Source organism: Rattus norvegicus, chromosome 16 (genome assembly GCF_021556685.1).
Source record: "Rattus norvegicus strain SHRSP/BbbUtx chromosome 16, alternate assembly SHRSP_T2T, whole genome shotgun sequence".
In the NCBI taxonomy this organism is placed as follows: Eukaryota; Metazoa; Chordata; class Mammalia; order Rodentia; family Muridae; genus Rattus; species Rattus norvegicus.
In genome coordinates, this window is record NC_141549.1 from 79,020,952 (window position 1) to 79,042,790 (window position 21,839).

General features: G+C 43.7%; 2 protein-coding genes across 2 annotated transcripts in view; one reads left to right on the plus strand and one right to left on the minus strand.

Moving 5' to 3' along the window:
• The window catches only part of Erich1 (glutamate-rich 1), a gene marked incomplete at its 5' end in the record, with an annotated part of 52,793,804 nt that overhangs the window by 48,150,392 nt on the left and 4,621,573 nt on the right, over positions 1–21,839 (plus strand).
• The window catches only part of Agpat5 (1-acylglycerol-3-phosphate O-acyltransferase 5), a 46,401-nt gene continuing 33,507 nt past the window's right edge, over positions 8,946–21,839 (minus strand). For both annotated transcript variants that reach the window (NM_001134744.2, NM_001399425.1), the window contains 4 exon segments: positions 8,946–14,150; positions 16,267–16,390; positions 17,720–17,881; positions 19,712–19,802. In NM_001134744.2, coding sequence (NP_001128216.1) covers positions 13,925–14,150; positions 16,267–16,390; positions 17,720–17,881; positions 19,712–19,802 — 603 coding nt within the window. In that variant the 3' untranslated portion in view covers positions 8,946–13,924.

The window sequence follows — 21,839 nt, forward strand, 5'->3', positions numbered from 1 at the left end:
TCCTTTGCCCCAGCCAAGCAAAGGTTTTACTTCAGTGCCTCTAGTCTCTTTTTAATCACAGCTGATTCTCCAGCTCCAGGTAGCCAGAACCACAGGTTCTTTATACAAATAGCACAGGGGCGTCATTGCTTCCCTCTGAAACGTTACAAGCCAGGCCTCCATTGTCTGTGCTGCCTTCAACAGTCTTAATCTTCCAAGCTCCCACAGAATGGCTCGCTGAGCTCTCAACACTCAATGGATTTTCTAACCCAAAGTTCCAAAGGCCTTCCCTGACATGGTCAGATCTGTCGCAGCAATGCCCAACTATCCTGGTACCAATTTCTGTCTTAGTTAGGTTTGCTCTTACTATGATAAAACACCATGAACGCAAGCAACCTGGGGAAGGGAAAGAAAGGGCTTATTCACCTTACACTTCCACATCACAGTCCATCCTCGAGGGAGGTCAGAACAGGAGGAACTCACACAGGCCAGGAACCTGGAGGCAGGAGCTGATGCAGAAGCCATGGCGGAGGAGGAGGAGGAGTGCTGCTTTAGTGACTTGTTCCTCCTGGCTTTTCGGCCTGCTTTATTATAGCAACCGGGACCAGGGATGTCCCCAACCACAATAGGCCGGGCCCTTTTGAATCAATCACTAATTAAGAAAATACCCTATAGGCTCGTATTGGAGACATTTCCTCAAATTAAGACTCCCTTCTGTCTGACAACTACAGTTTGTGTCCAGTAGACATAACATTAGCCAGCACAGCCCTCCATCTTTGAGCCACCCCTTTGGAGGCTGCATATCAGATATTTACCCTACAACTCACAACGGTAGCAAAATTACAGGTATGAGGTAGCAATGACATAGTTCTGTGGCTGGAAATCACCACAACATGAGGAACTGTCTTAGAGGGTCAGTGCAGCCATTAGGAGAGTTGAGAACTGCTGCTCCTAGACCCACCCACCCTATTTGGGTCCCAGATACACCTTCTAATGTTACTGGATTGGGAGCTAGAACTTCAGTATGGGAATTCTAGGGTGGATATAAGGGTTTGGGCCGTGAGACTCCATCATGAGACTAAGAAGCACTGATAAAGAAGGGGAGTGCCATTAGCTTGGGAGTAGGGACAAGCAGCCTTTGTATGGATTGACCCTTGAGATGAGTTTTGAGAGATTAGACAGCAGTAGGGATGTGCATGAGAAGAAACAACTGTGCCAGAGTTTAGGTAGCATCAATCTTTCTTAATTATTCCGAGTAAAACAGAAACAGTGCATCTAATGAATAAGTAATTCAAAAAGAATTTTAACTTGGCTCTCACTCCCATGTTGCTCCAAGAACAGCCACACTTCTCCTATAATAGGTTTCAGATGTCTAGACAGATAGATGGATACCTAGATGCTTTCAGAATGTCAGTGACACGGACCTCAGCAGCCTTCATATGGAAGAGGTCTGAAGGCCTCTGGACGGTCTCCACTCATGTCTGGCTGGCACAGGCTTCTCATGGACTTGGCCCACCTGTGATGATGCTGGCACTTAAGCTAAACAAATCATACACAGAGCCTGGTGGACAGGGAACAGAGGGGCCTCACCGGTTCCATGGGGTCACAGCAGCCCTCAGAGGTAGTGTCTGCAGAGACGCCCGTGCATTTTATAGACCACTTTCTTCTCCTGAGTGGGCATCCCTGACTGCTGGGAGTCTCTGAGCTTAGGGACAACTTCCTTTTGATCTCTGGACTGGCTCGCACCAGTTGCTGCAAGAAAGTCCCAAAGACTGGGTGGCTCAAGTAGTCATTTGTTTTAAAAGTTGGAAGTCTGAGCCCAAAGTATCATCGGCAAGGCTGGTTTCTCCTGAGCCCTCTCTCCTCAGTGTAGGCATGGTCGCCTTCTCGTGTCTTCATATGGGCTTCACTCTGGCCAGTCTGATTGGTTTATGGCCACCCTGATGACCTCATTTAATGTACGGAATGGCCGCCTTGAGATGCAGGGTGTGCTGAGGGATTGGGGTATTGGAACGTTGACATATAGGGTGGTGATAGTTATACTTAGCAATCTCACCATGGCAAGCCAAGCCTCAGCTCCTGGTCTGTGGGGCTAATCCTGGTCTGTCTGGCACGTCCATTCCCTGCACCAAAAGGTCTTTCCCCCTTTATTGGGCAATTTCAGGGAATATGGAAGACAGCCAAGAGACAGGAAAGCATGGGGATTAGGCTTGGAGGGCTAGGCTGGGCTAGAAGCTGGGCAGGTTCCGAACATCATGTGGGAGGTCTTCAGAAGCTTCCACTGGACTCCACAAGGGTCTGGGCACCATGCCTGTCCTATGTTGTATGGAAGGGAACACCCGATAATGAAGACCCCTACCCCCATTCAACTCCTACTCTGTGAACAAGCTGGTGTGCGATGAGTGACTGGGGATCTGCTCTTGGTGACCCCCACATCAGTCCCAATGACATGTCTGTAAATAGGGACAGCTGGTACCTTATGGTACAGGAGCTTATGGGAAGACTTCCTAGACAAAGGAAGAAAGTAGCGGAGAATTGCTGGAGGAATGCATGCTGTCCCAGACTCTCTTGTCTAGGTCTTAAGTGTGTAGGGGTTGATGAGAGCTTCCCTGTCCACACCACATCTTCCAAGGAAAGAAATCTTAAAAACAGGAAGGGTGGTAAGAGATACGTGGGGCCAGCATTGAAGAGGGACTCTTTGTCAGGGTGGCCTTGCAGCAATGATAGTGGAGGTGCAGGGGAGGCCTGCCCTTCCTCACTTCATCCGTGCGACTGTCCAGGCCACCATGTTGGCCCAGTGAGCAGTGTGACTTGCACACATACCTACTGGGCAGAAATTGGCACAAGTCATTGTCTTTTTATCTGAGAGACCTGGAAGGACCTAGTTTCCACAATGAAGGGACTTTGGCCTCCAGAGCAGACATATCCTTCCACTGGGGGGTACTCAGGGCTCACACTGACCCTTACCTATTGCTTGAGGGAGGGCACTGGATTGCAGACACAATTGGTCCCTAATGACTTGGTGACTTTGAGTGAATGCCAAGGCTTCCCTCTTGCCAACTCAGCTCCCAGACTCCATCTCCACTATGTTTCCCCGATGTAGGACAAGCACATCCAATCCTTGCAGCTTTTAAACACTCAAGGCTGATAGCCTTGGGCATCTCCCAAGACTCAGTTTCCTGGTCTGTAAAATGGGAACAATGATGCTGTGCTCTTTGCTTTATATCACTGTGGTGACCAAATATCTAGCAAAGGACAAAGGATCTACTCTGGCTCAGGGTAGAATCCACCGTGAAGACAGAAGCCTCACCTCAGGACTGTGACATTAGAGTGAGGTATCTGGCTATATTACGAGAGAAGTTTGGATGCAGAGGGCCAGGGCAGAAGCAGGGAAAACCTATCCCCTTCAATGCCTGTCCCCTAGAAGCCCATTTCTTCCGGATAGGCCAACCTCCCAAATGGCCTCCACAACTCACCCAAGAGCATTATTATCTGGGGTTCAAGTGTTCAAGCATGTGGACCAGTGGGATCGAGGTCACCTAACCAAACCATAAAACCCTACTTTCTGGCCTGTGAGGCTAACAGGAGGACCATGAGCTACTGTGAACAGGTGGATATCAATCTGGTTCTTCCTCCTAAGAGAATGCGGGAACAAACACTTCCAGTAACTACTGCTTGGAATCATAGTAGCAAGTAACGGTAACTGATTCTGTGGAGGTCAGGTTTTTCAGTCCCCAGAAGTTTACTAGAATGCACAGACTGAACAGGGAAAAGTGGTATTCAACGAGTAATCATAATGCGACATGGACATGTACATACACATATGTGAATATATGTGCAATGTAAATATATAGTATATACATACTACATATACATACTAGTACTATATATATGATATACACATCACTTTATATATGATATATATGTTCTACTCATATGTATGTGCATACATCATTCTGGGGCTCACATTTGTAATTCCAGCTGCTTGCAAAGCTGAGACAGGAGCATTATCATTTTAAGGCCAATCTGGGCAACTAAGGCCCCATTCAAAATAAAAAGGGCTGGGAATATAGGTCAAAGGTGGAGAGCTTACCCAGCATGCACAGGGCCTCCGTCCAATCCAATTCCCATTTCGGAGGTGTGTGTCATTTTTCTCACCACTGTGGCATAGCAACTTACAGGTGAGCTTGTTTTGTTCAGTTTGAGGGTACGGAGATGATGTCACAGCAGGAGAGGCAGCTGACCACACTGCGTCTGGTCAGGAAGCAAAGAGGTGGAACCTGGTGTGTGTCTCCTTTTCCAAACTTTATCTACTCCAGCACCCCATCCCAAAGAACGGTGCTGCCCAGTTAAGTGTTTTTAAATCAACTTCAGTTAATCCAGTCTAGAGACTCTCAGACACGCCCAGAGGTGCCCAGAGCATACCTCCTAGGTGACTCTAGATCCTGCCGGGATGGCAATAGCAACCGCCATGGGCAAGGGCCCCAAGACAGCGGAGTGGCATGGTACTTGGTGCACACCTTTGCTCTCTCAGATTGGCTGCGGATTGTTCCTGGCTGTGCAGTGCTGGTACTCAACAATCCTTGGTGCCGTCATCCCTCCATCTTGACACTGCCTATTCAGCAGGCCTCCTACTTTTTGAAATGCCATCGCTGGAGATTACAACGTAACTACTGTATGCTGCATGCGAGAAACCGCCTGAGGTCAAATTTAATCTCATAGACGTACAAACTGCTTTAGAAACAGTGAACATGCTGTGATGGAACTGGAACGTCCGATCCCGGATTCTGTCTCCTGAGTCAAGCCCTTCTTGAGTGTTTAATGTGTTCCACAGATTGTCGCAACTCGCAGCTAGGAAACTTGAGAGAAATGTTCCGCTCCTTGTCTCCTTTCGGTGCCCATTGAGGGAAATATGCCATGTGCATACCTATTATTAAACTTCATAGTAGCCACATTTTTTAAAAGGTGAAAAGTTTTATTAGGCATGTATTTTCAAAACATTGCATGGTTGCTGTAAATATTAATGAACCGTTTTTCTTTTTTTTTTTTTTATGCTTGACTTTCAAACTCTGCCATGCATTTTACGCACATAGGACAGTTCATATCATCTCAACACTACATCTCCACAGGAGTGCTGGAAAGTGCTGGTGTGCAGAGTGGAGTGGCTTAGGGTCTCAGGAAAGCAGCTAGGGAGCTGTAACCTGAATTACCCCAGAGCTCAGTGGAGAAGAGACTTACGGAGAAGGGATAAAGACCAAAGAGGCAGATTAGACAAGAAGAACCACATCTGGGCAGCAGGTGATAGACATGGGTGAAGACAGTCCTAGGCTTTAGGGCCATGTAACCAAAACACTTGAGAGAAAACTCCATACAGGATGCGCTGTTGTCAGTCATGTGATAATGCCCATGTCTTCAGATGTGTGGGTTTAGAAAGAGGTGATGTACATGACACATAGGATCCACCCGTAATCCCAGGTGTCCTGACCATCAAGACAGTACAAGTTCAGCTTAGCTTCTAACTCCAGATGCACTAGTGACTGGAGCTGGCCAGTCATCAAACAGACCAGGAAAGAGACATATGCAGCAAGTTAGATGAGCAGAAGCCAATCAGAAAGGGAGGAGACTGGGACTGGCTCTTGCAAGAGGAAAAAAAGAGTAGAGGCAAGGGTTCTGCATTCAGGCAGGACCAGATCTCTGTGTTAGATTTATGGTCTCGTTCCCTCTGTTTCAATGTTTAGAAACAGAGAAGGGGATGACCCAGCACCACACAAGAGAATGCTAACATACAGGAGAGGGCAAATGCTGTTTGGGGATTGACCTTTGTGTGCACTCACACATTTTACTTCATTCCACAATGCCCGGTGTGCAGTGAGTGTCACATGCCACATTAGACCAGCATAGAAGAAGACCTATAACAAAAGTATTAGGAGTGGTGGGGCCTGAGGGTGCACACTCGCTGTCATTCTCAACCCTCAAGAAATTATAGCAGGAGGAGCATGAATTCAAGGCTGGCATAGGTTATGTAAAGAAAAGCCTGTTATAAAACAAAAAGGTCATCTGCTCAAGGATGAAATAAAAGGGAACGTATGTGAGCAAAGGGAGTTGCAGCAAACGCTGGAACTGTGATCATCTTGTATCCTAATTTCCCACTGGGCAGCTTGGTACAGCACAGAACTGCTGGATCTAACAGCTGATGCTTGCAGCTCAGAAGGGGAGGGGCACCAGCGTTAAATACATCCCACAGACTACTTCAATGAACCCTAACAGGAAGCCTGAATTTAGTGATACAATCGGTTTCTAGGAAACTGAGGCAGATGCAGGAAGACGTTTGTCGGCTTCCCTCGACTGGCTGGAGGCAAGACAGAGATCCAGCCCTGCCAGCTCCAGAACTTATTTCACACTGCCTAAGGCACAGAGGGGCCTCTCCAAACTGCCCTCACAAATGAGACGTACCCAGAGAATGTGAGGCTGGAGAGATGGTGATTACTTGCACTCTGTGCTCTTCCAGGGGACCCAAGATCAGTTCCCAACATCCATTCGAGGCAGCTCACAACAGCCTGACACACTAGATCTGGGGAATCTGATGCCTTCTTCTGGCCTGTATGATACAGCACTCAGGTGCACATACCCATTTAAATCACTTAATTAAAAAAGAGATGAGAGCTTCATGTTCCACCATCCCCAGAGCTGTCCTTCTGTCTTCTGAAGCACCATGCTCATGGCATCCACCGAAATCTGAACCAGGTGCAGGGTAGAGAGGATAAATGGATGTCTGCAAACTCGTGGTGTGTTCATGGGACTTTCTTTCACACTAGTGAATGCTCACCTACTTTGCCTTATAGTAGGCAAGAAATGTTGGCACGTCATCATTCAACACCTAAGCAGAGCAAGCACTCCACAGACATTGGGAGGGAAACAGCTCTGGAGTGGTTGCAGAACAACAATGTGTTACAGCTTTTGCCTGTCTTTCTACTAAGACTAAACTTCAGTGACTGTAGTTCTGTCCTGAAAGTTGCTAGTGAAAATTACTGAGTAAAAATTACTCAGAGTAAAACCAAACCAACCAGAGAAGGTGACGAAGATAATGAAAAAAACTTGTGTATTTTGTAAATATGTTTCAAGACTTTGGGGCATGCACTCACAGTTCACATTAGATAAATGTTAGCTTTACAAAAATTCTTATTATAGCTCTCCTCCATCAGTTTTGAAAAGTGCTCTTTAAGAACCCAATAGGCAGGGGTGTGGTCTTAGTCCCAGCACTCAAGAAGCAGAAGCGAGCAGACCTCTGTGAGGATAGCTTGGTCTATATTGTGAGTTCTAGAACAGCCAGGGATACATAGAGAAATCTTGTTTCAAAAACAGAAAGAGAATCCAAATAGATGTTGAAGATTATTAGATAGTTATGGTGAGTTTTGCCACGGGCAATAGAGTAGGTTTGGGAGCTCATTCCGTAAAGTGCTTGCCATGAGAGGTTGAGAACTTGAGTTTGAATCCCCAGCACTCTGGGTTTTTTGTCTTTTTTGTTTTTTAAAAAGGTATACACAGTTCTGGGAAGGCTGCTGGGGTTTGTGGGCTACTGTAGCTGAATCAGTGAACTATACCAGTTTAGTGACCCTGTCTCAAAAAGGTGGAAATCAGTTACCCCAAGGTGGTCTTGAACTTATTACAGAGCTGAGGATGGCCTTGAAATGTCCAGTTCTCCTTCATCCGCACACTCAGTGCTTAGGATTACAATGTTTGTTACTACAGCAGGTGCTCTATGGTAGGCAGGCATACTGTACTAACTTAGCCACATCCCCAGCCTGCTCTCTTCATTTGGACTATGGTAAAATTCACCCTATCCACTTGGTAATCCTCCTCATTTATCTCAGAAGATGGTGCAAACACTGCCACTAATCTCAGAGCATCTCCATCCCCCAGACCTTCACTTTTATTCAGGACAGTGAAGCTGAAGTTTCATTTCTCAGCTTCCCTTGTAGCTAAACTGCAAGGAAGCCTTGCACTAGGTTCCAGTTGGTTATGGTAAGTAGAAACATTAGAACTTTCTGGAAATGCCTTAAAGGGAAATAGGCACTCCTCCGTCCTTTACTGTTCCTCTTGATGACTTTAGTCAGAGAGGCGTTGGGGTGGTCTGGCAGCCACTGTGGACTATGGACTACATTTTGAGGCTGAGGCTAGCAGTGAGGTCAGCAGTGAATTTAGGTCCCTAATAACAAATTAATCCAGTTCTATGTTGCCTCTGGAAAAGAAACCACCTGTTCAAGCCATTCATGTAGGGGGGGGGGGGGAGTGAGGACCTGTTCAGTTCTAAACAGCTGGCTCCAATCCAACTGCATCAGGAAAGTTGTCTGCTTTTAAAAGCAGTTCCTTCAGAAATCCCCTAAGAATCCAAGTCAGTGCTCATGTGGGCTTACCATGGTCTGAACTAAAACGCAAGCACTGGAAACTTAAATCAGCAATGTCCTGGGGCTGAAAGGCGGTTGGAAGGACTGGGCACTAGGTGGAGCCCTCAGGGACTTGAGGCAGCTTGGTCCCTTTTGCCCTTTGGAGACCCACAGCTCAGCAATGAGGCCCCTTCACTATACCGCAGGAACTGCCATCTTATCAGGGCTTCCAACCAACCAACCAAATTTTTCTAGGAGAAGGGGGTAAAGGGGGAGACAGACACAGACAGACACCCCAGTTCTTCGATGTAACTTGGATGACTCATTTCTAGTATACAGAGAAAAGATGGTCGCCACACCAGTTGTCCATTGTTTTCTACTTCAGCAAGGGCACAAAGATGGGGGGTGGGTGGGTGGGGGTAGGGGCTGGGAGATGGAAGAACTTTCTCTGCTCTTTCTGTAACAGACTGAAGAGACAGTGCCAGTGAAAAAAACAGAAGGAAGAGGGTCTCAGACAGCTAGAAATGTGTTAGATGCCCACAAACTCATGCAGGCATAGAATAGAAGCCAATATAGGCATGATTTTACGTTAACAAGGAAAAATGTTTAATAATGAACATTTCTGACAATTCTGAACTCTAGTATATATCAGAAAACAATGAACAAATTATTTTTGACAAGTAGAGCTGAACCGAGTGCAACCTTACATATAGGACCCCACACTCCATGGAGTCACCACACCGACCTTCCCACAGTACATTCCTCCTTCAATACACTCTTGACTACAGAAGTAAAGGGAAGCTCTGACATGAATCCTCCTGAAGGTTACATCAGCACAGAGTACTTAGTCTAAAGTTTACCACAGTGTGGAGGAACCCCTCAGACATTCCCACAGAGTACTCAGACCCTGCCCCCAGCCCTGAAAATCCAGCTTCTATGCAGCAGTTGAGAGGCCATGAGACATATAATGGAGATGTTCTTTCTCTAGACATATCTCTCCACAGCACTTGATCTGAATTTTAAGCAAAACCTACAATCGGAACCATAACCAGGACTATCCACGTCCATACCCCATTGTCTCCTTGTCAAACAGGAAAGGGCTGGATGGCATCCCATCACTAGACTGTATGTATCCAAACCCTCATCTGACCTGAACATCATCTATGAAGACAGAACCTGAGTCAGCACTGGCTACATTCTTTCTATGCTCTGCATCTGCTGCTTTACCTGAATTAGTTCGCCTGTACTGTGGCTTACATTGTAGCAGGTGATAAACCCGGGGCACACTTTATTTAAAGTTGTCCAAGGTTGGATGGCGAACCAGGCTGGTAAACAGTGAGCACTCGGCAAGTCTCAAACAAAACACACATCTGAAATAATGTAGCTTCTGGCAACAAACCAGACACATACACATAAAACACTTAATAAAACAATGCAACTTTTTGTCACCAGATTCTCATAAAAAAAAAAAATTGAGGTTCGTATTTTCCCTCTGTTCCGGATTATAAAGCACCGGTGAACCCAGTAACACTATCGGAATTTATTCTGAAGCTACATAGGAAATAGCAGTAACCAAGCACTTCTTGGTTACTTTGGAATTTAATTTCTTGATCACTTCGGGTAACAGATTATGTCAATGGCTTCCCTATTTTATTTTCCATATGAGGACTTATAAAATTGTAGAATGTCTGTTATTTATTTATTCAGATACGACAAAACACTAGTCCAGGTAAAACACTGGCCTGTCTGATCACGTACTGGGTATCTGAGCTGATATCAGTTTTCTATGCGATGTGGTTCTTCCAAGGAACTTCTCTGTTTGGGTAGCAACCAAAATACATTATCTGAAACTGAGATCTCTGACCTCTTATAAACTCCATGTATTACTCAGTTTGTCAAGAGCAACAGATCTACCTCAGCATACACAAACTAAAAATATGTCAAGTAAAAACTTAAAAATAATTTTAATTATTTATTTAAATTTTATGCATGTTGGTCTTTTGCCTGCGTGTGTCTGTGTGAAGGTGTTGGATACCCTGGAACTGAAGTTACAGTTACTTCAGTTACTGCTGCCCCACAGGTACTGGAAATGAAATCCATCCTCTGAAAGAGCAAACTCTGATCCTAGCTGCTGACCCATCTCTCCAGCCCATTAAATGAAATCGTAACAAAAAATGTTGCAACTGAATTCCAAGTGATTCTCTATTTAACCTCTTTTGTTGTGTGGGCAGGGTGAAGTCTTGGTACAGAGTCCTGGATAGTCTGAAACTTGAACGTAGACCAGGCTGACTTGGAATGTAGAGCTCTCCTCCTGAGTTTTCTGAGTGCCTGGATTGCAGTCATGTGTCGCCAACTCCCAGCTATTATCCATGATGTATGAATAAAAGATTTTAAATTCAGTCAATCACACAAATACCTTACCTACATAATATTAAAGCATCTGGATATTCCAAATAATAGTTTCATGAAAGTACTGATTTTCACACCAATGCTTAAATGTTACGTATTTTGTCTATAATGCAAACGGAATAGAACTGGTAATATTTTAAGTCAGCCAATGTTTAGTCTTAAGACAAAAAGAAAAGGAGACACTAGCCTGCCCATGGATATGTTAACATTCCACAACCACTCAGTCTTTAATGTCAACACTTCAAAAGCAATTGATGAGGTTAAAGTTTAGTGTTTTACATTTGACCTTACCATCTTGTGAGACATTTCTGTCCTTTCAAATGTAGATCTGGTACACAATTAGGAGCCAGTTTATTTATGCCCACATTTTGGCAGATTTCAATATATAGATTTAATAGCTAACCTAGTTAGGTCATTTGATTGATAAAGCATATAATATGACAAAGAAAAAAATAGATATAAGTTTTAAAGAAAATCTGACACTGATCTAAGTGAAAAAAGTAGAAATGAAATATGGAAGCCACGAAGCATCTAAGAACTGGCCAGGCTGGCACTTTCACGTCCAGCCTTGGTAAGTGAACCTGAAAGGTTCCAGGGTTGGGGAAAGCCTTGGGAGGGCAGGTGTCACATCCCAAAAGTAGGCAAATTAGCTTAGATAATCTGACTACTGCATCGCTTCACAATTTGGGGTATTCCAATGTATTTTTTTAAACTTTGCTCAATATTTAAAAAATATTGTAGCTTTCCGGGGCTAATCACTAACCTTTTGATCTGGAAAGCGGGTGAGTCTGAGTTGTGAAATGTTAGAGAACACAGACATGAGAGAGAAGGACTTTATTGTTTTCTCACTTTCATCCCAGTGCCCTTTCTGAAGAGCATAAAAGCATGCACACTGATGGCGGCAGTCTGACAAATGAAAACGACTGCAGTCCCTAAGCTGTAACTCAAGATGAACACAAATAAAATCATAAACTATGTGGAAGGAATCACAGACAGTTAATTTCAGAAAATAGTAATGTCAAGTCAAAATTAACATGTTTAGGATACGCTCCTAATTTTTCAAAGATTCTGATACAATGTATTTCCAGCTACCACATTTGATAGGCTACTTGTGAAGAGAGTAAGCACAGTGCTAATATTCAAGAGATCATATGCAGACCACTGTGCCCTGTTAGAAAAGAATCGGCTACAGTCCATGTAATTCCAATGGTTCTGTCTCTTAAAGTGTAATATACAGCACATCCATGATATTTAAAGATTGTGTGTGTGTGTGTGTGTGTGTGTGAGAGAGAGAGAGAGAGAGAGAGAGAGAGAGAAAGTGTGTGTGTGTGTAAGAGTGTAAGATTCCCACGGAGGCTAGAGGATGTGTCCAACTCCATGGAGCTAGAATTATCGTCTTCTGTGAGCCTCCATGTGGGTGCTGGGAACTGAAGCCCTTGCAACAGTGGCATGTGCTCTTAACTGCTGAACTGTCCCTCTAGACCTCAGCCATATTCAAAGTCTCAGAACTTGCACTTAGTTTGATCTGGTCAAAGTAAGCTCTAATAGAACTGCTGAAAAAATGTATTTAACAAAGACATGAAACCACTCTCAACCTCCCCTTGCAGGTAAAAACCATTACCATCAGCATAGTAACATGATGCACAAGCTTGTCTGTTTTTAGGCTGCTATATTCACGTATTCACATGTGAATATACATATCTATACATGAATATACATACTAACACATAGAAAACAAGTGACAGCACATGACTCTTTCGCAGATGTTTGAAATAGCTCATTCTCTGGTTTTAAAAAAACAAGAGGCAAATTTTCCCTCAATTTAAAAAAAAATTATTTATTATGATTCAATTGGTCTATTTTAACTAGATCATTGGTATAGTAATTTTGTGACAAAAATCTGTATGAAGTTTGCAGAAATGTTACCTTCAATGACTAGTAGGCAATTACGCTTAAATTACAACATAGAAATATTGCAAATCACACTTTAGAGTGTGATTTGGTCCTGGAAGGTAGCTCTGTTCACAGGGGACATGGACCAATAGTGTGGCTCCATGGAAATCAAAGAGAAATAACAAATTTATCCAATCCTGATGGTTCTTGCCATAAACAAATGTACAATACTTCTGCAGTAGCCAAGGAGGCTCACCCCCGGCCCAGCAGCACTGCCCGCATCCCAACAATGAACAGCACCACTGGAGGACCCCAAGCCTGAGAGTCAGGGCTGGAACAGACAGCGAACAACCATGGGCGTCCACACTCCAGACCAAACGCAGTGCCAAAAGCAAAGGGAGCCGGGCAGAAGGCACGTGCTAGGACAGACAGGATGCTGGCAGGCTTCTCTCACCTTACAGCTCCGTGGGCGTCCATCTGACATGAAGGTAACAGCCCCTTACATTTATAAGTACTTAATGGCACAGGTACTGGGAGGCACTAACAGAATCGCTCGGAGGCTGGGCTACTAAATGCTCTGCCAAAGGAGACAGAGCTGAGCTGCCAGTCTATTCTGACACTTGACACGTTATCCTCTGCAGAATAGGGGGTATGCAAATTAAACATTTTAATAAATATTAGAAGTGTTCATTATTTTGCAAATATAAAGAAAATTAGCTAAATAGAGCAATATAATAAAAATATACACTAGACAGATCTTTTCCGCTATGAATACGTCTCACCTTTTTCTTGGAACATCTTAGCGCATTGTTACAGTGTCTTTCATTGACTTTCAGATATTAACAAAAAACCCAGTATCACATAGCTTGAAAATATAAAATACTTTAGTATTAAGAGTCTGAGCTGCCAAGTAGTCAAATGGAAGATAACCAATATAGCGAAACACACTGCAAACTAATGTTAAAATACAGCCATCAAAATCACAGGCAGCATCCGATCATCTTTACACGTAGACACTGATTCATGAAAACATACCAAAAAAAAAAAAAAAAAAAAGAAGAGCCCCAGCATAAGCTCCACTCGGCTCCCATGTGTCCAGCAAGCCCGGCAGCTGAAAAGCCATGTGCTGCCCCGTCAGATGCATGTCGGCTGTGGTCAGCCACTTCATCCAGTGTTCAGTCATCCGTATCTAACTCAGGAAACAGTGTGATGCAATGTGCGGCCATCGGTAAGAGACGGTGACTGCAGCCTCCACGTGCTTAGGCTTTAATGACAAACCACAGGCAGCCAAGGAGGGTTCCATACAACCAGGTGCCCATGTACAGTTTCCTTCCAGACTCCGTCATGAGCATGGCCGCAGTCAAGCTCCCCAGGATCAACACTGACGGTAAAGTCTTGTTGACACTCAGTCTGGAGTGAACGCGTTTCCCGGGAAATTTGTTCCTTCTTTCTGGATCTGGTGAATCATAGAATTCTACGAGCAACCTATGGCCAGAACGAGACAACAGAATTGGTACGTTTACTTTTGGACATTTTGGTGTTGAAACAAACAAACAAGAACCATCTTTTTGATACGACTATTTACTGGACAAGTATAGCTCCTTAGAAACCCTGGATGAGTGCAGATGTCAGAGATGGCACAGCAGGGCGCTCCCTCACCACAGCACTGGCATGGAGTTACGCCCTTACCACACGGGAAATGAAACTCAAAATACAGGGTTTAAGATATTTGATGAGGACTTTGGGGATCTTTTTAAGTGCACTGTCGCTGTCTTCAGACTCACCAGAAGAGGCATCAGATCCCATTACAGATGGTTGTGAGCCACCATGTGGTTGCTGGGAATTGAACTCAGGACCTTTGGAAGAACAGCCAGTGCTCTTAACCACTGAGCCATCTCTCCAGTGGGGATTTTTTTAAAATAAAGATATGTTTATATACTTTTATGTATATGGGTGTTTTGCTAGTATGTATGTCTGTATACCATGATTGTGTCTGGTGCCCAAAGAGGCCAGAAGAGGGTGTCAGAGCCACCACGTGGGTGCTGGGAAATGAACCTGAGCCCTCGGGGAGAGCAGCCAGTGCTCTTAACTGCTGAGCCATGATGGCTCCAGCTTCATTTTTTGTTTTTAAACCTTCCATCTGTAAGTGGCTATAAAAACATTAGTCATATGACTGATGATCTTCCAGCTTTTCTTCTTCCTCCCACAGCTCTCACTCTGTAACAAGTCAATGAAGAAGGCTGAGCCTATAGCTCAGCGGTAGGATGTTTGCTTAGCATGCATGACGCCAGGTATCCAATAGCACAATAATAAGCTTTCAGAGAAGTGAAACAAAGGAAAGTCTTACGACATAGGAGTCTTCCTGCTGAGGTGACTATTTGAAAAGGATTAGACCGTGAGGCCTTGTTGGAAGAAGTATGTTATGGGGTGGGGATATGGGATAGGGCTGAGAGGTTTTGAGGTTTCAAAACCCAGGCCAGGCTCAGTCTGCCTCTCTCTGCCTGTGGATCAGAATGTAGCTCCCAACTACTTCTCCAACACCATGTCTGCCTGAATGCCCCGTGTCTCCCACCACGATGGTAATGACTAAACCTCTGAAACTGTAAGGAAGTGTCCAGTTAAATGCTTTCTCTCAGAAGAGTTGCTTTGGTTAAGGTGTCTCTTCACAGCAACAGACCAGTGACAAAGACCCTTACCAAAAGTTCTTATGAAATTATAAAAGCAGCCAAGACAAATAAGAAGGGCAGTTCACTCATCTTCTCCTAGGGTGTAAGCACATAACCTTATAGCAGCAGGGCGGGAAACAGAGGCACAGGCAGTGTTTCTATTGAGGTAACAACAGTGTGTGTGAACTGGCTGTGATCAGACGCTGCCTGGTCCTTTCTGAAGACATTTTCATACTAAGATACGTCGGTCTTCTGCATGTTCATCAAAGTCATCTGAACTGCTGCTGGGCTGAGAGGTTACATCAGGTACAAACACGCGACAACACAAGGCACAAACCTAATAGGAAGCTTCATTTTCAACCCACTGTACTTGCAATCATTTCTACTAACTCATGAAAGGACACAATTTCATCATGAAAATAACAACCCCCTTCCTTCCCACAACACCTGGCTGTCATGCTCACTGTGCTTCAGTCTCTGACCCACAGCCTTGTGGTCTCAGTGCAGCGGCAGAGGAAAGGCTCTTTTCATCTTGTCACACAGCAGCCTCCTGCCCAGGTGATAGCTATGGCAGGTAAGTCGCCAGGACATGATTCTTACAGTGACTCATAAAAGTTACAATGTGCATTCTTGAAACAATACAGGCTTTAGTTTCACTCAGCCTCGCCATCAACTTTGGAATAAGAGCATCCTCTGTGCTGAGCTGTCACTGAACATAAATAAACAGTCAAACTGATGTAGAATGTTAAACTCAACTGTTATAGGAGGGCAATGTGGCGTTAAACATGTTACATATTAAGTATATAAAGTCTTGTCTATGCAAATTTGATTAGTATTTCCTAAATAATGAAGATAAAAACACCTCCTTCAAGCTGGTTACATAGTGGAATTTAGTTGAAGGGCAGTTTCTAAATGCTGGAGCTGATATCACTTACTTATCTTTTATCTCAAAGCGCTCATGAAGCCACTTTTTCATGTGTTCTTGTTCCTCTGGAACTTCTTTTCTGTCTATGCGGTCAAAGTGAATATGAAGTCTTGGGCACTGTTTGCAGAGAAACTCTAACAAAGGAGAAGATTTCATGTCTTACTACTTAGACGTCATGGTTATATAAAGTAACAAAATAAAAATGAAACATTAAGACTAAAATATTGAAAACAATAAAAGCTATGAACTTATGATTTGCAGTATTAAGCTGAAATTAAAAGCTCGTTAGCACACAACTCTTGTTAACCACATGTTGGCCATCACTGGCTTCTAACAGTTGACCTTGGAGAAGCAACCATTCTTTCTCTAGGTATGTAAAACTCAGTATGAAACCTATCACTCTGTGTACTACCATCAAACTTCATTTGTAAAGTATTTAAAATCTTTAACACTTTAGTGCTTTTCTTCATTTACTGTCAAAGCCAATTCCATCCACAAAGTATGTAAGAAAACTGGCTGGGTTTGACCATCAAACTGCTTCATATCCTGAAGGTTAACAAGCAAATGAAGATAAGCACTAGAAAAGTACTCATTACAGAAGGAGTGGACAGGGCCAGGGAGGGAAATGTCTTCCTCCTTAGAACGTGTCCTCCACCACACTGTCAGTGTGACATAATATTCTGGGCCTCCTGTTCACTAGGAGCAGAGCCTCACCTGAAATGTCTGGAGAGTACTTACTGTCCGAGAAACTCGAGTGTGGTAAGATTTGTACAGGGGTCTCTAAGATTAAGCATTGGATTTTGTGCACCCCTCATCCTGCTTTGTTGTTGCTGGGGGTTAAATCCAGGACCCTGTGTCCTCTGAGCTTCATCCCAGCCCTGGACTTTCTGATTAGAGTCTTACTGCTGTTCAGCCTGGCCTGGCACCCATGACCTTCTGCCTCTGCCTCCTTAGTACTGGGTTACAAAGAGACCTCTTTACTAAATACCATCTCTCTTCTCTGCCAGGGCCAGAGTCTCCTGTCACTCCCTTTCACCTGTCCCCATGTTCAGATGCTGGGTCTGTGGCTACAGTTACCCGAACCATTCCCACTCAGCCCTCTGGTCCCATGACGAAGGCAATGGTCCTGAGTCGTTAAAATCTAGCATGTCAGGAAAAGGCAACATTTCTTCCTATAAATAATGACAATGTCCTTCCCAGACATGCTATAAAGAAGGCTCAAGGCAAAAACAAAAAATATGAAAAGAGGGGGTGGGTAGGTGGGTGGGTGGGTGGGGCTAGGTATACGGAGCTCACAGCCAGTGTGATCTACATAGCGAGTTCCAGGACAGCCAGAGCTTCATAGTGGAACCCTCTATTGAAAACCAAACTGAACCAGGCAGAGGAAAACTAAAAAACAAACAAACCAACAAGAGTTTACATCTTACCTACACCATTCAGCTTTTATGGAAATATGGACTTACCAGTCATGGATGGTGGATTTGAATATTTTCCTGAATTTTTCTCATTCCCTTCGTAAACCACTGTGACATCATAAATTGCATCTAAATGACTCTTCATAGAATCAAAAGCAACATGAGTTGCCTTTATTCTTGGTGTCAGCACGTGTTTTAATACTGCAAGGCCTAGAAAGCAGATAGATTCAGTGTGGTCATAATTAGGAATACACTAAAATCAACATCTAAATTACTTATCAACTACCATAAATAGCCAGGAATTAAAGTTTAATGCCCTAGCCCCACACCTAGAATGCTCTTGTACATTCCCATCTCTACCTAGGTTAAAGCCCACTAAATAAGTACCCATTAAACATCTACGTGAGTGAGACATCCTGCCACAAGCTGGGAAGGCTGGTCCTCGGGAAGCTCATGACCCAGTGGCAGCCTTCTCTTTGGTAAGCTCTGGCAAGAAAGACATGACAGAAGAGTGTCTTGCTAAGCATGCAGTCCTTATTAGGACAGGATTCAGCATTCCCTCCACCCTCTTCCTTTTCCGCTTCTTCCTCTCCTGGCCTACAGGATGTACTTACAATTTCACAGGAAGCACTAGGTCTTGCGATATGCTATGAACAGTGACTAGGGAGAGCCTGGTTTGAAGTTTGTACTGCCTCCCTCCAGGGAAAGTGGCTACATAAGGAAGAACAGCTACAGGATGGTGGGACTATCTATGGAAGAATTTTTAACATGCAGGGTGGTGTGGGAAAGAAAATGATTCCCACACACATATCTGAGTCCAGTCCCCAGGGCAAAAGGAGTGTAATTTATTTACAAACTTGTACTGAAGTCTGAAAAGTCAACCATGTTGGGAAAGTTTTCTGGTCAGCTAAGTCATTCGGCACTAGAGGCCATCTCTAGTGATCTTCTAGAAGTTTCAACTGTGAAACTTCCAGGCTCCATGTTACCTTGGCCAGATTTTTCTTTTTTCTTTTTTTCTCTAAGCAGACCCAAGGTGGCCTCGGATTTATGATCCTCTCACCTTAGATCCCAGGAGCTGGGATCATAGCTTTGCACCACCGTTTCTGGCTCAACCAGTATTTTTATGAGATTATTAGGACTGGATGCTCAAAAAGCAGGTTAGATGTGGTGTCAACATATGAGGGGAAAGATCGACAGCAAATTCTTGCCTGTCTATACCTGCTAACCCTAGTCTATTAACGTCTGCTCATTGTAACCAGACAGTATGCTTATAACTGAGACCTAGGCCTTCTATGATTGCTCAGAAGGAGACTTCCATCCTAAGTCAGACAGCATGACCTCCTCTAGTCTTCACACAGAATGAATATGAGCCTGACCAAGTACTGTCAATTCTGAAGCCTGATGTGGCACTAACTATCCTGAAACTTGAAGCTGACTGACCCTTCCTAGGGTATTTATACACTTCCTGGGTGTAGACTTGAAGGACTTGAATGCAAATGACCATAATGAGCCCATATTTTATGGGCTAATTTTAAAACTAATAAAAAAGAAAACTGCATCAAAAGGGAGACAGAACACACAAGCTACGGCATGCAGTGAGCTCTGACCTTTGCAGAGTGAGCCAATCCAATCTTCTTGGTCTTTCTACCTCTCAGCATTAGTTCAGCATCACTGACAGACTTGCCTGCAGTGGGCTCTGACCTCCACGTTCTGATTAGGATGCATATCCCATGTTTACATATGTGCTACATATACCTCCGCATACGTGTGTTTATGTTACGCAGCAGCCTGTATACTGAGTCTCGCCAGAAGTGACTTTCTCGGGATTATCACTTACTTACATTTTAACTCGGGTCACAGCATGGGATATGTGCCCTAGCAAGGCTGTGACTCTAACCGCTCAGACACAGACTAATAATAGTATACTTAACTCTGTAAAAGAGCAGACACTCATTTAGTTCTTATATGAAACGCATATTCTTTAGGAAGACTCTAAGGGAAACAAAGTGTTTTTCTGAATACAGTCACATTTCTACGTACCCCGCTGAGCAGCAAATGCCTGGCTGGCTGAGAGGAGTTTTGTATATGTTGCATTATACCTTGTTCCCTCTGGGAAAATCACAAGATACATCTGTGGGCACAAATAAACTTTAGTTTGTATCAGTCCACTGCTTTTACCACCAATTTAGCAATTCGAGCTCTGTTATTGTTGAGGTATATTTCCTACGGTGAGAAAATATGTATTCATGTATAAATGACCTTCACTTTGAGCAGATTAACCAAAATGCAGAGATTAAATTAAGGCCAACCAAACATGGATTATAATAAAACACAGCTCTACATTTATGGTGAAGCCAATCTCTAAAATACTAAAACTGTTTCTAATAATAATAGCCACTAATTTAAAATCTGGGCACGACTAACCCCTCTGGTTCCCAATAATAAAACATGACATTTTACTTTTGCATTAAAATTCTATTAGCAAATACTAACCACACATACTAGTAGGATCTGCTACATGTCTGTCTAAATACACAGAGTGGACTCAAGATATCCAAGCTCCAGTTTTCAACTGTTATAGGCGTGTATCTAGCAGTGTGAAGCTAACATGTTGTAGGCGTGTATCTAGCAGTGTGAAGCTAACATGTTGTAGGTGTGTATCTAGCAGTGTGAAGCTAACATGTTGTAGGCGTGTATGTAGCAGTGTGAAGCTAACATGTTGTAGGCGTGTATGTAGCAGTGTGAAGCTAACATGTTGTAGGCGTGTATCTGGCAGTGTGAAGCTAACATGTTGTAGGCGTGTATCTGGCAGTGTGAAGCTAACATGTTGTAGGCGTGTATCTAGCAGTGTGAAGCTAACATGTTGTAGGCGTGTATCTAGCAATGTGAAGCTAACATGTTGTAGGCGGGTATCTAGCAGTGTGAAGCTAACATGTTGTAGGCGTGTATCTAGCAGTGTGAAGCTAACATGTTGTAGGTGTGTATCTAGCAGTGTGAAGCTAACATGTTGTAGGTGTGTATCTAGCAGTGTGAAGCTAACAGTGTATCTACTTGAAAACCGATCATGAACTTAGTACTTGTGTTTCAAAAGCTCACACAATATTCCATTTTATAAAGTGCCCCAGTGTATTTTACATCACTTACTTTAAGCAGCCTCATATTCGTGATATAAATTAAGAATATAGTATCTGCAGACAAAACAATTGCTCAGCACCAAAACAGATATTTACTGAGTCATTAATTAATACATTTTACACTTAATTTCTTGGAAAGGTTAAAATGTGAATATTAAGGCCATGTAATAACAAAACTCCTAACTTGAGAACTGAGTATTGTAAAAAATGATACTTTTTAATTGGTGGCCAAACGACAAAATAAACTCATCAAGTAACAATATAGAAAACAGTACAGGGGGATGTGTGGTTTGTAAATGAAGGCAATATGAGCCAGTTTAAAGTTGGAGAAAAGGGAGGTATGAAGAAGGCAGGCACTATACTAGAGCTCAAGGCTGGTACATGCTCTGTACTGAGACAAAAGGCCCCCATCCATGAGAGAGTCCAGCTTATAAAAAAACCAAATTCACTTGAGAAGGGAGAGCTTGAACCGAGAACGCCTTAGCAAAGATTACCTCCTCGAAAACAACGACCTAGGAAAGTATTCTTTGACATTAAGTTTCAAAAGGGATTCAGAAGTCATGACCAGTATAGTCCAAGGGTCGAGGCTGTTTCTTGAAACAGCATCAGACCTTGGCGTCAGCATCAAGTTGGTACAGTGTGGAGATAAGCCAGACATTGAGAGTAAAATCATGTGGTAACGGAGGATTGTATCAAGACCCTGGAAAGCCAGTGAGACAAACACGTAAAACCACGAAGGAAAAGCACAAAGTTGTAATGGAATCTGCAAAACTAAGGGATACTGACAAAGAAAAGCTCAGCACTCAACAGAGTCAGACTAAGAGGCAAACACTGAATGTGCATTGCCGCCAGCACAGCTGGAGAGATGCAGTTAGGCCTGACTATGCCCAACAGAGCTTCAAGCACCATTACTCTGCACAATCCGTCACTAACAAGACATCACTCACACACACACACACACACACACACACACAGAGAGAGAGAGAGAGAGAGAGACAGAGAGAGAGAGAGAGAGAGAGAGAGAGAGAGAGAGA